Source organism: Oncorhynchus gorbuscha, linkage group LG21 (genome assembly GCF_021184085.1).
Source record: "Oncorhynchus gorbuscha isolate QuinsamMale2020 ecotype Even-year linkage group LG21, OgorEven_v1.0, whole genome shotgun sequence".
Lineage (NCBI taxonomy): Eukaryota > Metazoa > Chordata > Actinopteri > Salmoniformes > Salmonidae > Oncorhynchus > Oncorhynchus gorbuscha.
This window is the reverse complement of record NC_060193.1, coordinates 35,649,590-35,666,908: the sequence shown is the minus strand read 5'-3', so window position 1 is coordinate 35,666,908 and position 17,319 is coordinate 35,649,590. Positions and strand designations below refer to the sequence as shown.

At 39.3% G+C, this 17,319-nt stretch overlaps 1 protein-coding gene across 2 annotated transcripts in view; it reads right to left on the bottom strand.

Annotated features, from left to right (window-relative positions):
• Positions 1-227: 227 nt before the first annotated feature.
• Positions 228-17,319, bottom strand: part of LOC124007736 (serine/threonine-protein kinase 4-like) — a 68,679-nt gene continuing 51,587 nt past the window's right edge. For both annotated transcript variants that reach the window (XM_046318467.1, XM_046318468.1), the window contains 2 exons: positions 10,486-10,637; positions 228-1,945 (listed from right to left, as the gene is read on the bottom strand). In XM_046318467.1, the coding sequence (XP_046174423.1) occupies positions 1,787-1,945; positions 10,486-10,637 (311 nt within the window). In that variant the 3' untranslated portion in view covers positions 228-1,786. The remainder of the gene's footprint in view (positions 1,946-10,485; positions 10,638-17,319) is intronic.

The window sequence follows — 17,319 nt, the reverse complement described above, 5'->3', positions numbered from 1 at the left end:
GCTTGATTTTCTTTTGTGTACTAGTTGAATGAGGTGTGCTTTATCAGAGTTGCAACAAATATGTTAAAAAGCTAGTGGTTTCCGTCTTTGGGAAACACTGATCTAGGCCTAGACATGTTACCTTGCCTGAAATGTCATTGCAAAGCCAAAATACTCAATGGTTCCAAAACACTTATTCCAACATCAGTAACTTCAAATGGGGAGAGAAAACATATGGAACAAATAAACACATTCCTTAAACTGGTTTTAATAGGCAAGCAAAAAATACACAAATCAAACACATGCATGACTTTCATTGCATAATTTAAGGGATCAACATTTGAAAACCATTTTCTTGGAATGAATACTAAATTTAAGGACAAGTGGAGACTTGAGTACACACCAGTTCTTCATTCATATTACAGGGCTGAAATGCTTTCCAGTGATTTCTACTTCAATGAATGCCTTTCAATATAACATAAAAACATAGACCGCCTTACTCAGAAACAATGGTTGTAAGTAACAATGTGAAATCTCAAATAAATAATCAGATCAAAAGAGGTTTAGATTGAGTGATATGTCAAAGGTTTGAGGAGTTATAAACCTACAGTAATTAAATAACTGTAATTCTTTTTTTTAACTAGTAAATTGACAGGTGATTATTACAATTATAAAGCAGAAAAACAAATAAGTAGGCAGTATAAGGCAATTAAATACATTCCCTTTTTGCTTGTAACAAGTAATATTTTCAGATAACTAAATTGTGCTTATTGGTCATCAAACTGGGTTATTTCGTTTAATTTCTATTTTACTGTCCTTGTATACGAACCTGAGAATATCTGACCTGAGAGGCTAGTTTGCACACGGATGCAAATTTCTGTAGCACAACAAATACAAAATGTATCTTCCTCGTAAGGATATAACTGCCTAAACTATATATACAAAATGATTGCCCATACGTATACCAAAAGTTTGAATGTTAAAAAAATAAGTACAACCTGCTCTATGGAATGTTGACGATGAGTTATGAACAAAAATAGAGAAGTAACTGTACAGTGAACAACAATGAACGAATTGCACCATGGTTCAACACAAAAAACAAGGTTTCACTTACATTTTTCAAACATCTTTTAACCAAACCTCATTGTAATATCTCTAAAATTACATAATTCAGAAAAAAAATCCAAATATGTGCATGAAACTTGACGTTTTCTTGAAATCAAGCATTAACATCAGCTATGCACGTATCTGAAGTTTGAATTTGTTTTTTATTGTGGCACATGCATTCAACTCTGGCTGAGGTACTATCTATTGAATTTAAATTCAGGTTCTCCTGGGTCATATACCCATGAAGTAAATTGAACTTCCCTTTGGCAGGATATTGTACTGTGCTGAAAAATGAATAGAATGGAGAACCTAAATACAAATTAAGGAATAAGTACCATATTACATAAGTGGTAAAACACACAAAATGATACAGTGTATGGTATAAAAGTATTTTCCAATTACCAATGCAGCAGTTGTTTCAAGAGTACCAACAGTGTAAGATACTACAATTGTACCACATGAGTGAAAAAAAAGAATACTTGAGGTCTCAAGTGCCCTAAACAAAAAAATTAAAATAACTTAAAAGACAAAAAAAATGGATGCTTGGCGGCATTAAGTGGTTTTCCTATAAAGAAAAAGACAAGAACAGCAATGAAGGAGTCCAAAGCAATGAACAGAAGTAATCTGTCCGTGTCATTGTCCAGTGTGAATGACCAAGAGTCCACTTAAAGACGTTTGAGTATGGGCATGTCAAAGTGCCTCAGAGGTTCTGCTGGCGTCGCTTCTTGGCCTCGATGGCGTCCAGGATGGGCTGGCGCTTGGCCAGGTAGCGCTGGCGGATCTCCCTGATTTCCTGCTCCATCTGGGGGTCCAGGGAGGCCAGTCGTAACCTCAGCTCCTCCACGCTCCATGTTCGCATCTAAAAAGCATACATGTTCACGCAAAGTCATCAATTATACTAAGCTTGAACTTGAGCTGAAAGACATGTAAGAATCCCACCTTCAAACCATGCCGACACAACCAATATACAGTGGGGCAAAAGAGTATTTAGTCAGCCACCAATTGTGCAAGTTCTCCCACTTAAAAAGATGAGAGGCCTGTAATTTATCATAGGTACACTTCAACAATGACAGACAAAATGAGAAAAAAAAATCCAGAAAATCACATTGTAGGATTTTTAATGAATTTATTTGCAAATTATGGTGGAAAATAAGTATTTGGTCAACTACAAACAAGCAAGATTTCTGGCTCTCACAGACCTGTAACTTCTTTAAGAGGCTCCTCTGTCCTCCACTCGTTACCTGTATTAATGGCACCTGTTTGAACTTGTTATCAGTATAAAAGACACCTGTCCACAACATCAAACAGTCACACTCCAAACTCCACTATGGCCAAGGCCAAAGAGCTGTCAAAGGACACCAGAAACAAAATTGTAGACCTGCACCAGGCTGGGAAGACTAAATCTGCAATAGGTAAGCAGCTTAGTTTGAAGAAATCAACTGTGGGAGCAATTATTAGGAAATGGAAGACATACAAGACTACTGATAATCTCCCTCGATCTGGGGCTCCATGGAAGATCTCACCTTGTGGGGTCAAAATGATCACAAGAACGGTGAGCAAAAATCCCAGAACCACACGGGGGGACCAAGTGAATGACCTGCAGAGAGCTGGGACCAAAGTAACAAAGCCTACCATCAGTAACACACTACGCCGCCAGGGACTCAAATCCTGCAGTGCCAGACGTGTCCCCCTGCTTAAGCCAGTACATGTCCAGGCCCGTCGGAAGTTGCTAGAGAGCATTTGGATGATCCAGAAGAAGATTGGGAGAATGTCATATGGTCAGATGGAACCAAAATAGAACTTGTCGTGTTTGGAGGACAAAGAATGCTGAGTTGCATCCAAAGAACACCATACCTACTGTGAAGCATGGGGTGGAAACATCATGATTTGGGGCTGTTTTTCTGAAAAGGGACCAGGACGACTGATCCGTGTAAAGGAAAGAATGGGCCATGTATCGTGAGATTTTGAGTGAAAACCTCCTTCCATCAGCAAGGGCATTGAAGATGAAACGTGGCTGGGTCTTTCAACATGACAATGAATCCAAACACACCGCCCAGGTAAAGAAGGAGTGGCTTCGTAAGAAGCATTTCAAGGTCCTGTAGTGGCCTAGCCAGTCTCCAGATCTCAACCCCATAGAAAATATTTGGAGGGAGTTGAAAGTTCGTGTTGCCCAGCAACAGCCCCAAAACATCACTGCTCTAGAGGAGATCTGCATGGAGGAATGGGCCAAAATACCAGCAACAGTGTGTGAAAACCTTGTGAAGACTAACAGAAAACGTTTGACCTCTGTCATTGCCAACAAAGGGTATATAACAAAGTATTGAGATAAACTTTTGTTATTGACCAAATACTTATTTTCCACCATAATTTGCAAATAAAGTCATTAAAAGTCCTACAATGTGATTTTCTGGATTTTTTTCTCATTTTGTCTGTCATAGTTGAAGTGTACCTATGATGAAAATTACAGGCCTCTCATCTTTTTAAGTGGAAGAACTTGCACAATTGGTGGCTGACTAAACACTTTTTTGCCCCACTGTAATTACAAAAAACATGGTCTAAACATTGCATACTAAACCATGGTGTCCTCAGAAGTACTTAGTGCTTTCAGATTGCATAATGTTGAAGTTCATCCTAAGAACTCTTTACCAATGAATGTTAAGATCCTTACAAAATCCCAAAATACAGGCTCTCGCTAATGATAGATAAGGCACATGAGCATTAACGCTTTCGCACATTGCACCGAATGTTGATCTATTGTTCTGCTGCTGACATTTTCAAACGATTCTACATGTAAAATCGGTGCGCACTCAGTTCGCAAATTACGGCCGGCACTCTATTCAGAGGTGCTAAGTATTCTCGGCCAGCAAACGCTATTGGTATGACTGAGCCTTTGTACTGGTTAGGCTATATGCCAGATTAGGATGTCATGCCTGGTTTGGGTGGCAGTTAAGGGCATTGGTCCAGTAACCAAAAGGTTGTTGGTTTGAATCCCGAGCTGATTAGGGGTAGGTAGGAAATTACCCCAAATAACCAAAATACCAATGTAACCCTTTAAATATATGAATCTGGGACCGATGCCTATCGGTGAACCGTTACATCCCTAATAGCCACATAGGCTGATGGATTAATCTATCAGTAAATGTAGGCTAATGTCCTACAACAGCCTACTTCGGTTGCAAAGTGATGCCATGAGCTCAATATTAAGAGGTGAAAAATCTATGATGTAGAAAGTATTCAGACTTATTAATTTTTCCCACATTTTGTTATGCTTCAGCTTTATTCTAAAATGGATTAAATACATGTTTTCCCGCCGAAACACACACACACACACACACACACACACACACACACACACACACACACACACACACACACACACACACACACACACACACACACACACACACACACACACACACACACACACACACACACACACACACACACACACACACACATAACGACAAAGCAAAAACAGGGTTTTAGAAATGTTAGTAAATGTATTAAAAATATAAAAGAGAAATGTTTAATTGACAATTTGGAGTGCCAACAGAAGAAGATCTTCAAAGGCTAAGACATTAATTATATCGTTATTTCGGATTTTTGTGTAGCACCTGCCTGGTTGAACTCTGATTTTCATGTGCTGGTATGCTGGGCGCTGTCCTCAGATAATCGCATGGTCTGCGTTCGCCGTAAAGCCTTTTTGAAATCTGACACTGTGGCTGGATTAACAAGAAGTTCATCTTTAAACCGATGTATAACACTTATATGTTTTATGAATTCTTATGAGTGGTTCTGGTTTTGAATTTGGCGCGCTGCAATTTCACTGGGTGTTGTCAAATCGCTCCCACGAAAGGGATTGGCACGCGAAGGGATCCATAAGAAGTTAAGGCCTCAGCAAGCTTCAGTTCGGCTGGTGCCTAGCCGAACTCGGCTAGCTGAACTGAACGAGTGTGCTCTCATACTCCCTTAAAAGACGTTCACTTGAAAAAAAGCTGCAATTGTAGTGTTTGTCCATTTTGAGATGGCGTACCCAGAAGATACCTCGTTAAAATAGTTAGAATTTATCTAAGCTCAAGAAATCTGTCATTAATTTTGCCAAATAGATCTTAGTCGCGTAAATTTACATTAAGAGGTTTGGTGCAATATCTTTCAATTAAAAAATGTCTTGTTGAATGACAACAAAGACTATTGAAGAATCACTGCTGTTGACCAATCACCGACAAAGGGGCTTAAAGGCTCCGAACGTCAGCTTGCCTCCAGAAGAAATGTGTGGCCGAACAGGTGAAAAAACCCTCACCGAAGTCCAAAACTACACAAAATGTCATAATATATGCACAAACTCTACCGAACTGTTTCGGCTGGGAAGCAGGCAAAAACCTTTACACTTGTTTTGTCATGGGATGTTAATGCAATCCTTGGCCTATCCAGATAGATGGTCCATCCAAGATACTTTGGGCAACATGTTTTGTCATATTGAGATGGTAATGTAATTATTGGCCTGTCCAGACAGATCTATTTGAACAAAAGGACAGGTAGACTAATTTCCCCTCCAGGATAGTTTGGTTGACTTGGGGAAAGTGGGGTTTCTTTGGGGGATAGTGCTCCCTTTCATGTGTGCTCAGAGGCACCCTTTTCTAGTGTGGGGCCTGACTATATCCACTAAATCAGGGATGGGCAAAAGTGTGACACCAATCAGGACCCCGAGGACTGCAGTTGCCCATCCCTGCACTACAATAATATTATCAACTGCATCCAACCTAAGTGCAATATGGCATACCAAGAAGTGTCCCATATTACCTTTTTATATGGATGTCAACATCCTTTTGCTTTTCTTCTCTTTTCTCACAGACACGCCAAGATTAAACATTGTCTACCCAAAACAATCAAAACAGTGGATTGCACGGCCAATATATCAGCCCACCACTGATATAGTGGTTCATTCAGGAATGACCTAATGGAGCACAGACAAACACTGGGAGACCAAATCCTGTTGAAAAGGCCTTCCCAAAACCCATCAAGGAGGTCATTGCAGGCCATATAAGATTCAAGGACACTTGGGGGCTATTCTGACACCGCCAATTCACCCAGTATTCATGGACATGGTCCTCTTTGCACGACAACCTAATACAAACACACTAACAATTTGTTAGCCTCTGGTCATTATCACTCTGCATCTTTAGTGTAGAAAAAAAAACATTCACTGTAGGCTACTACTGTACAGTCGTGGCCAATGACACAAATATTAATTTCCACCAAGTTTGCCGCTTCAGTGTCTTTAAATATTTTTGTCGGATGTTACTATACTGAAGTATAATTACAAGCATTTTATAAGTGTCAAAGTCTTTTATTGACAATTACATGAAGTTGATGATGCAAAGAGTCAATATATGCAGTGTTGCCCCTTCTGTTTCAAGACCTCTGCAATCCGCCCTGGCATGCTGTCAATGAACGGAAGTTTACGTAAACTAGATTTAATGACTCCAACCTAAGTGTTTCAACCACTCCACACATTTCTTGTTAAAACTATAGTTTTGGCAAGTCGGATAGGACATCTACGTTGTGCATGACAAGTAATTTTTCCAACAATTGTTTACAGACTATTTTACTTATAATTCACTGTATCACAATTCCAGTCGGTCAGAAGTTTAAATGCACTCATTTGATTGTGCCTTAAACCTGTTGAGTGTAGGGGCAGTATTTTGATGTTTGGATGAAAAACCGACCCAAATGAAACTGCCTATTTCTTAGGCCCAGAATCTAGAATATGCATATAATTGTCAGATTAGTATAGAAAACACTCTAAAGTTTCCCAAAAACTTTGAGTATAACAGAACTGACATTGCAGGCAAAAAATTCACCACGGAAGTGCTTTTTTCCCTGAAGGCTCTCTGTTCCATAGCCTGCCTTCGCTCCATTTAAAGGGATATCAACCAGATTCCTTTTCCTATGGCTTCCACATCGTGTGAACAGTCTTTAGACATAGTTTCAGGCTTTTATTCTGAAAAATGAGCGAGAACGATCACATCATGTCAGTGGATGGCTGGGTGCCAGCAGAGTTTTGCATGCGCAACAGCTTCGAGCAGACATTTTCTCTCTCTCTCTCCTATTGAAAAAGCTACGGTCCGATTTAAATATTATCAATTATTTATTGTAAAAACAACCTGAGGATTGATTATAAAAACATCTGACATGTTTCTACGAACTTTACGGATACTATTTGGAATTTTTGTCTGCCTGCATGTGGATTTCTGAACAAAAACACAGCAACCAAATGGAGGTTTTTGGATATAAAAATAATCTATCGAAAAAAGGAACATTTATTGTGTAACTGGGAGTCCCGTGAGTGCAAACATCCGAAGATCAAAGGTAAGTGATTCATTTCATTGCTTTCCTGACCAATCTACTTTGCTGCTAGCAGTTTGTAATGTTTTGTCTGCTGAGAGAGATGTCCTAACATAAACACTTGGATAGCTTTTGCTGTAAAGCTTTTTTGAAATTGACACACCAGGTGGATTAACAACAAGCTAAGCTGTGTTTTGCTATATTGCACTTGTGATTTCATGAAAATAAAATATTTTTAGTAATTTCATTTGAATTTGGAGCTCTGAAATTCAGTGGATGTTGACAAAAATGATCCCGCTTAACTTCTTGCGTCGAGCCATCCCGGATCTGGGATCATGAATACAGCCTCAAGCTAATTACCATAACACAACTTTAACTATTAATGAAAATCGCAAATGAAATTAAATAAATATGCTAGCTCTCAAGCTTAGCCTTTTGTTAACAACACGGCCATCTCAGATTTTAAAAAATATGCTTCTCAACCATAGCAAAACAAGCATTTGTGTAACAGCATTTAGCGTTAGCATAGCATTTAGCGTTAGCATTCAGCAGGCAACATTTTCACAAAAACTCACAGATAATATCTTCAAAACTGCCATAAAAAAGTCAGACTACGGTTTGCAACTGCACATGCGGATTGTACTTTTTGGAGAAATGTCCTCTGGTCTGATGAAACAAAAATAGAACTGTTGGCCATAATGACCATCGATATGTTTAGAGGGAAAAGGGGGATGCTGGCAAGCCGAAGAACATCATCCTAACCATGAAGCACGGGGGTGGCAGCATCGTGTTGTGGAGGTGCTTTGCTGCAGGAGGGACTGGTGCGCTTCACAAAATAGATGGCTCATGAGTAAAATGATGTAGATATATTGACGCAACATCTCAAGACATCAGTCAGGAAGTTAAAGCTTGGTTGCAAATGGGTCTTCCAAATGGACAATGACCCCAAGCATACTTCCAAAGTTGTGGCAAAATGGCTTAAGGACAGCAAAGTCAAGGTTTTGGAGTCGCCATCACAAAGCCCTAACCTCAATCCTATAGAACATTTGTGGGCAGAACTGAAAAAGCGTGTGCAAGAAAGGAGACCTACAAACCTGACTCAGTTACACCAGCTTTGTCAAGAGGAATGGGCCAGAATTCACCCAATTTATTGTGGGAAGAATGTGGAAGGCTACCCAAAACATTTGACCCAAGTTAAACAGTTTAAAGGCAATGCTACCAAATACTAATTGAGTGTATGTAAACTTCTGACCCACTGGGAATGTGAAAGCTGAAATAAATCAATCACTCTCTACCATGATTCTGACATTTCACATTCTTAAAATAAGTGGTGATCCTAACTGACCCAAGACAGGTACTTTTTACGAGGATTAAATATCACACAAGTACCTGTCTTTATTTTTACTTTGTAAAATAATAGTGAAGACATCACAACTATGAAATAAAACATTTGGAATCATGCAGTAACCAAAAAAAGTGTTGAACAAATTAAAAATATTTTATATTTGAGATTCTTCAAATAGCCACCCTTTGCCTTGATGACAGCTTTGCACATTCTTGGCATTCTCTCAACCAGCTTCACCTGGAATGCAGCTAAATGTTATCCCTCGGCTGTTCTAGCACACATTCATCCATTGGTGCAACTTAAGCTAAAAGCATGGCCACACTCTGTACCTGTTCTGCTTCCTAGTGAGTTAACCACCATAATTTCAAAAAGCAGACTGCCCACAGACTAAGTCTGTAGCGACATCATGGCCAGTGTTTCCCAACCATCTCCTCAAGGACCACCAGCCGTCAGATATTTGCTGTAGCACAGATCTTCCACATCAAATTCAACTAGTTAATGGCTTGATGTCTTTGGTGGACTAGTTGAATTAAGTAAATCAGGGCTGCAACAAACATTTTAAAAGGTCGGTGGTCTTGGAAGAGAAGGTTGATATAGGCCTACACAATTTTTATTGCAAAAGCCCTCTCTTGAACCACATGGTCCCTTAAAAGTAGTCTAGATATTCTGTCTCCCTCATGCAATGTGGAAAACACCAAAGTCCACTGTGACGTCTTAACCGTCAGACATTAACGTATTGAAGCCACGCAAACAAAATCAAGGCAATACAGGCAAAAATAGTTTGTATGACAGGTCTATATTCAGATCCAGTGCAAATTAGGCTAGCTTCAGCTAGCCTATAGTAAAGACCCCAGTCTTCATGACACTTCAACGAACGACCAAGCTGGACTGATCAAACCAAAATGCTGCATATTGCATCCTCATCTCCAAGTCTAATTTGCAGCTACTGACCCAATTCTGTTGAGTTTTGAAACAAATGTGATGTTTGTATTGTCCAATTGAAGATATTGCCGCTGCTCGTGCTGCCAGTGTAAGTGACTTCTGGAGTCACTAGACAGTTGTTTGTCAGTCTGTTTTAACATAACAAAACAAGAACAAGAAATATGTCTAGCGTGACACGGCAAGAGAGCAAAACTGCTGACTCAAGGATGCCACAACAGGTCTCATCTTTTCACTGCTGAGATGTTTCATACCCATCATCTGTGTGGCGAGCGCACTTAAACTAAACAGAATGTGTAGGCAAGGGATGGAGTTGTAAAAAATAAGATTTACCCTGCACTACATCCTTGGTGTAGGCTTAATCCAACTGTTGATGCTAAACATTGTACCTTATATTTTTGTTTTAAGTCATGGGATTCAATAAGTGAACTCATTGGACAGTTTCCCAGAATGATTAAGCCTAGTACTGGAATAAAAAGCATTTAAGGAAATTCTCAGCTGAGCATGTTTTCAGTCCAGGAATAGGCTTAATCTGTGTCTGAGAAACCAGCCAATAGGGTTTATTCTAATTCTAGCTCATCAGGGGATTTAGTTAATTGGAAGAAATGTCAACACTTAGTTGACCGTTAAGCACACCATGACTTGCATGACTCCATCACGTTGTAATTAATTTTGAGGTACTGAGCCACGTAGGTTAAAACAATGACAGTTCTATAGGAAGTAGAATAACTACTTTACTAGAGGCATCGTCATCATGTCACTTAACTTACCACCTCTAGGTCCCCCTCCGCAGGCAGTTTGCGGTTGTCAGCGTTGTGTCCTGGGTCTTCTCCACTGTCGTCGTGACAGTTGGCCTCCTTCTCTTTCTGCTCAAAGTACTCCAGGAAGGACGGCTTGGCGGGCTGCATGGTCTCATCTCTCCCTAGACATGCACCGAAACAAAAAGGGCATTGAAGAAGACTGTTCACGTTCATATTTCATACAGTTTCATAAGGGAGAATTCTATAGATATAAAGGGCTGTTTTCATGCAACCAAACATAATATTTGCATTGAAATGGTTTGAATCCCCATGGACCTGTATTGATGAAAGGGAAGATATTGGTGATCAAAGAGACATTTTGAAGAGAGGAAAGTATTGAGTAAGATGGTATTACTCACTCCTATAGGAATCATTGTAGTGACCATTAAAACCCCCAGGACTACAATCACACGAACCAGCTTACAGAAGAAAAATACCTTTAACTAAATGCTATGGCTAGTGTTAAGAAATTGTCTTTATCTATATGGCCATATGATGCCTGTACCCCGCTTCCACTGGCGTATCATTAATTCAGCCATTTCCCTGGTCTCTTACAATAGCAGATTTGGTCCATTTGTACAGGAAGAAGAGACAAGCTCCCCACCGTAGCGAAACATTTTGCAACAAAAAGCTAAAACAAAGCATTTCTTATTGGACAGGTTTAAGCTGGCCAAAACAGGAAGGGACTGTTTTCTTCACGCTGCGTTTTCTGCCTTTTCTTGCCTACTGAACATAACCCAGCACACTACATCCAGTTTGAATAAACTACCATTGGTAGAGTATGGAATATTGTATGACCAAACTGTGTCCCTGTGGCTCGTTTGACAGGGTTGTACTGTATGCTACATTACAATTACATCCACCCCAAAATAATAGTGAAGAAATCAAAACTATGATATTAAACATTTGGAATCATGCAGTAATCAAAAAAACAAATCAAAATATACTTTATATTTGAGTTTCTTCAAATAGCCACCCTTTGTCTTGATGACAGCTTTGCACATTCTTGGCATTCTCTCAACCAGCTTCATGAGTTAGTCACCTGGAATGCATTTCAATTAACAGGTGTGCCTTGTTAAAAGTCAATTTGTGGAATCTCTTTCCTTCTTAATGCATTTGAGCCAATCAGTTGTGTTGTGACAAGGTAGGGGTGGTATACAGAAGATAGTCTTATTTGGTAAAAGACCAAGTCCATATTATGGCAAGAACAGCTCAAATAAGCAAAGAGAAATGACAGTCCATCATTACCTGAAGACATAAAGGTCAGTCAAAATGGAACATTTCAAGAACTTCGAAAATGCAGTCGCAAAAAACATCAAGAGCTATATTGAAACTGGCTCTCATGAGGACCGCCACAGGAATGGAAGACCCCGAGTTACCTCTGCTGCAGAGGATAGGTTCATTAACTTCTTTGGGATAGGTGGCAGCATTTTCACTTTTGGATGAATAGCGTGCCACCTAGATGTCAACAGTCTTTAGAACGTTGTTTCAGGATTCTACTGTGATGTGGGATTGGATGGGAGCTCTTTGAGTCAGTGGTTTGCCTACAGCCTCGTTCTCAGTCATGCGCTTTCACTTGAGAGGTAGCTGTCGTTCCATTGCTTTTCTACAGACAATGGAATTCTCTGGTTGAAACATTATTGAACTTTTATGATAAAAACAACCTAAAGATTGATTCAATACTTAGTTTGACAAGTTTCTTCGACCTGTAATATAACTTTTTCAACGTTTTGTCCGAATGGACCAGATCGCGCATTTGGATTTGTTTACCAAACGCCCTAACAAAAGAAGCTATTGGACATAAATGTACATAAATGGACATTATCGAACAAAACAAGCATTTATTGTGGAACTGCGATTCCTGGGAGTGCATTCTGATGATGATCATCAAAGGTAAGTGAATATTTATAATGCTATTTATGAATAATGTTGACTACCCAACATGGCGGATATTTCTCTGGCTGGTTTGGGCTCTGAGCTCTGTTCTCAGATTCCGTTTAATTTTTTAAATATTTTTTATCTGACACAGCGGTTTCATTAAGGAGAGTATATCTAAATTTCCATGCATAACACTTGAATTTTCATCTACATTTATAATGAGTATTTATGTGAATTCATGTGGCTCTCTGCAATATCACTGCATGTTTTGGAACTACTGAACGTTACACGCAAATGTAAAATAAGATCTTTGGATATAAATATGAACTTTACCGAACAAAACATACATGTATTGTGTAACATAAAGTCCTATGAGTGTCATCTGATGAAGATCATCAAAAGGTTAGTGATCAGGTTAGTGATCCTCTCTTTGGCTGGGTTTTTCTGTGAGTTGGTGGTGACCTAACAGGTGACCTAACAATCGTTTGTGGAGCATTCGCTGTCAAATATTTTTGAAATCAGACACTGTGGCAGGATTAACAAGAATTTTATCTTTAACCTGTTGAGTGTAGGGGACAGTATTTTGATGTTTGGATAAAAAACGTACCCAAATGACACTGCCCATTTCTCAGGCCCAGAATCTAAAATATGCATTTAATATAATATATGCCATTTAATTGTCAGATTAGGATAGAAAACACTCCAAAGTTTCCAAAACTGTCAAAATATTGTCTGAGCATAACAGAACTGATATTGCAGGCGAAAACCTGAGGAAAATCCAACTCGGAATAACTTTTTTTCCTGAAAGCTCTCTGTTCCATAGCCTGCCTTCGCTCCATTTAAAGAGGTATCAACAAGATTCCTATGGCTTCCACATGGTGTGAACAGTCTTTAGACATAGTTTCAGGCTTTTATTTTGAAAAATTAGCGAGAAAGATCATATCGCGTCATTGGATGGCTGGGTGCCAGCAGAGTGTTGCATGTGTAACAGCTTGGAGCAGACATTTTCTCTCGCTCTCTCTCCTATTGAAGAAGCTACAGTCACGGTTGAAATATTATCGATTATATATTGTAAAAACAACCTGGGGATTGATTATAAAAAACATTTGACATGTTTCTACTAACTTTACGGATACTATTTGGAATTTTCTTCTGCCCAGTCTTGACCGCTCGAGCCTGTGGATTTCTGAACATAACGCGCCAACCAAATGGAGGTATTTTGGATAAAAAAATAATCTTTATGGAACAACAGGAACATTTATTGTGTAACTGGGAGTCTCGTGAGTGTAAACATCCTAAGATAAGCAATAAACTGAATCGCTCACCTTTAATTTTCTGACTTTCGTGACCAATCTACTTGGCTGATAGCTGTTTGTAATATTTTGTCTACTGAGAGAGATGTCCTTACATAAACGCTTGGTATGCTTTCGCCGAAAAGCTTTTTTGAAATCTGACATGCCAGGTGGATTAACAACAAGCTAAGCTGTTTTGCTATATTGCACTTGTAATTTCATGAAAATGTTATACTTTTAGTAATTTAATTTGAATTTGGCGCTCTGCAATTCAGCGGATGTTGACGAAAATGATTCCGGTAACGGGATGGGTGCATCAAGAAGTTAAAATGGTGCCTAGTACTTGTATGTTTGAGAAATTTGATATATGAGATTTCTGTTGATATGTATTTGGCGCCCTGCAATTTCATTGGCTGTTGGTGAGGGGTTCCACCAGTCCTAGACAGGTTAAAGTTACTAGTCTCAGAAATTGCAGCCCAAATAATTGCTTCAGAGTTTAACCTCTTAACTTCTTGCGTCGAGCCATGCCGGATGCGGTAGCGTAATCATAGCCTCAAGCTCAATACCATAACGCAACGTTAACTATTCATGAAAATCGCAAATCAACTGAAATTAATATGCTAGCTCTCAAGCTTAGCCTTTTGTTAACAACACTGTCATCTCAGATTTTCCAAAATATGCTTCTCTACCATAGCAAACTAGCATTTAGCATTAGCATTTAGCGTTAGCTTTAGCAGGCATCATTTTCACAAAAACCAGCAAAAACTTTCAATAAATCATTTACCTTTGAAGAACTTCGGATGTTTTCAATGAGGAGACTCAGTTAGATAGCAAATGTTTTTCCTGAAATATTTTTTGTGCAGGAGAAATCGGTCCGTGTGGTGCGTCACGTTTGGCCACCAAAAAAAACGAAGATTCAGTTATCCAAACGCCAAACTTTTTTTCCAAATTAACTCCATAATATCGACTGAAACATGGCAAACGTTGTTTAGAACCAATCCTCAAGGTGTTTTTCACATATCTCTTCAATGATGTATTGTTCCTGGAAGTATGAGTCTCCTTCTGTATCGCATGGTACAAGGACTGCCACTGAGAATACGCACCGACTTAGACAAAGGACACCGGACGGCCCCCTGGCAAATGTAGACTCTTATGGCCAATCTTCCAATGATATCCCTACAAATACATCACAATGCTGCAGACATCTTGGACGAACGGCAGAGCGCATAAGCTCGTTCACAGCATATTCACAGCCATATAAGGAGAAGTTAGTAGAACAGAGCGTCAAAAATCCTGATCATTTCCTGTTTGAAGTTTCATCTTGGTTTCGCCTGTAAGATCAGTTCTGGGGTACTCACAGATAATATCTTTGCAGTTTTGAAAACGTCACAGTGTTTTCTTTCCAACGCTGGCAATTATATGCATAGTCGAGCATCTTTTCGTGACAAAATATTGTGCTTAAAACGGGCACGTTTTTTTTATCCAATAATGAAATAGCGCCCCCATAGCTTCAAGAGGTTAAGCCCACCTGACACGCAAATGCCCCATCTAGCCATCTGGAAATGCAAATGCGCTATGCTAAATGCTAATAGCACTCGTTAAAACTCAAACGTTCATTAAAACACACATGCAGGGTACTGAATTAAAGCTACATTCGTGAATCCAGCCAACAAGTCAGATTTTTAAAATGCTTTTCGGCGAAAGCATGAGAAGCTATTATCTGATAGCATGCAACACCCCGAAATACCTGAAGGGGACGTAAACAAAATAATTAGCATAGCCGGCGCTACACAAAATGCAGGAATAAAATATAAAACATTCATTACCTTTGACGAGCTTCTTTGTTGGCACTCCTAGATGTCCCATAAACATCACTATTGGTTCTTTTTTTCAATTAAATCGGTCCATATATAGCCTAGATAACGATCTATGAAAAGTGTGTGATCCAGGAAAAAACAGTTTTAAAACGCAACGTCATTTTTTTAAATTAAAAAAGTCTACAATAAACTTTCACAAAACACTTCGAATACTTTTGTAATCGTCATTGAAAATAAGAATGTGTTCTTAACTGACTTGCCTGGTTAAATAAAGGTAAAAAAATAAATACAAAATAAATAAAAAATCCAACTTTAGGTATTAGTAAACGTTAATAATCTATCAAATTGATCACGGGGCGATGTGTATTCAATAGCTCCACGTCTTCAAATCATGGTCGGAAATTTCTCTTCCAAAACATCCTGTCGGAGACCGGAAGGAATGGGCTCTCTCTTACTCGTTTGACCAAGAAACAAAGCCTAGGCAATTGACAAGACTGGCGACATCGTGTGGAAGCTGTAGGACTTGCAATCTCAGCCCCATGTAATTTGCTTTCCCATAGACAATACATGCAAGTGGCGCATTTTTTTTCCAGTTTTCAGAGATCAGTTTTTCTTGCGCTTTTCGATGAAACACACGTTCTGTTATAGTCACAGCCGTGATTTAACCAGTTTTAGAAACGGCAGAGTGTTTTCTATCCACATATACTAATCATATGCATATACTATATTCCTGGCATGAGTAGCAGGATTCTGAAATTTTGCGCAATTTTTAACAGAATGTTCGAAAAAGGGGTAAGCTTAAGAGGTTTTAAGTAAGAGACACATCTCAACATCAACTGTTCAGAGGATACTGTGAAATCAGGCCTTCGTGGTCAAATTGCAGGGAAAAAAACACTACTAAAAGGTCACCAATAAGAAGAGACCTGCTTGGGCCAAGAAACATGAGCAATGGACCAGTGGAAATGTGTCCTTTGGTCTGGAGTCCAAATTGAAGATTTTTGGTTTTAACTGGCATGTCTTTGTGAGACGCGGTGTGGGTGAACATCTCTGCATGTGTATTTCCCACTGTAAAGCATGGAAGAGGTGGTGTTATGGCGTGGGAGTGCTTTGCTGGTGACACTGTCAGTGATTTAAGGCACACTTAACCAGCCTGGCTACCACAGCATTCTGCAGCGACACGCCATAACATCTGATTTGGGCTTATTGGGACTATCATTTGTTTTTCAACAGGACAATGACCCAACACACCTCCAGGCTGTGTAAGGGCTATTTTTACCAAGAAGGAGAATGATGGAGTGTTGCATCAGATGATCTGGCCTCCACAATCTCCCAACCTAAACCAAATTGAGATGGCTTGCAATGAGTTGGACTGCAGAGTGAAAGAAAAGCAGCCAACAAGTGATCAGAATGTGTGGGAACTCCTTCAAGACTGTTGGAAAAGCATTACAGGTGAAGCTGGTTGAGAGAATGCCAAGAGTGTGCAAAGCTGTCATCAAGGCAGCAGGTAGGCTAGTGGTTAGAGCATTGGACTAGTAAATCGAAAGGTTGCAAGATCGAATTTCCAAGCTGACAAGGTAAAAATCTGACGTTCTGCCCCTGAACAAGGCAGTTAACCCATTATTCCTAGGCAGTCATTGAAAATAAGAATTTGTTCTTAACTGACTTGCCTAGTTAAATAAAGGTAAAATACATACATTGTATTTATTTTTATTTTACCTTTATTTAACCAGGCAAGTCAGTTAAGAACACATTCTTATTTTCAATGACAGCCTGGGAATAATGGGTTAACTGCCTGTTCAGGGGCAGAATGTCAGATT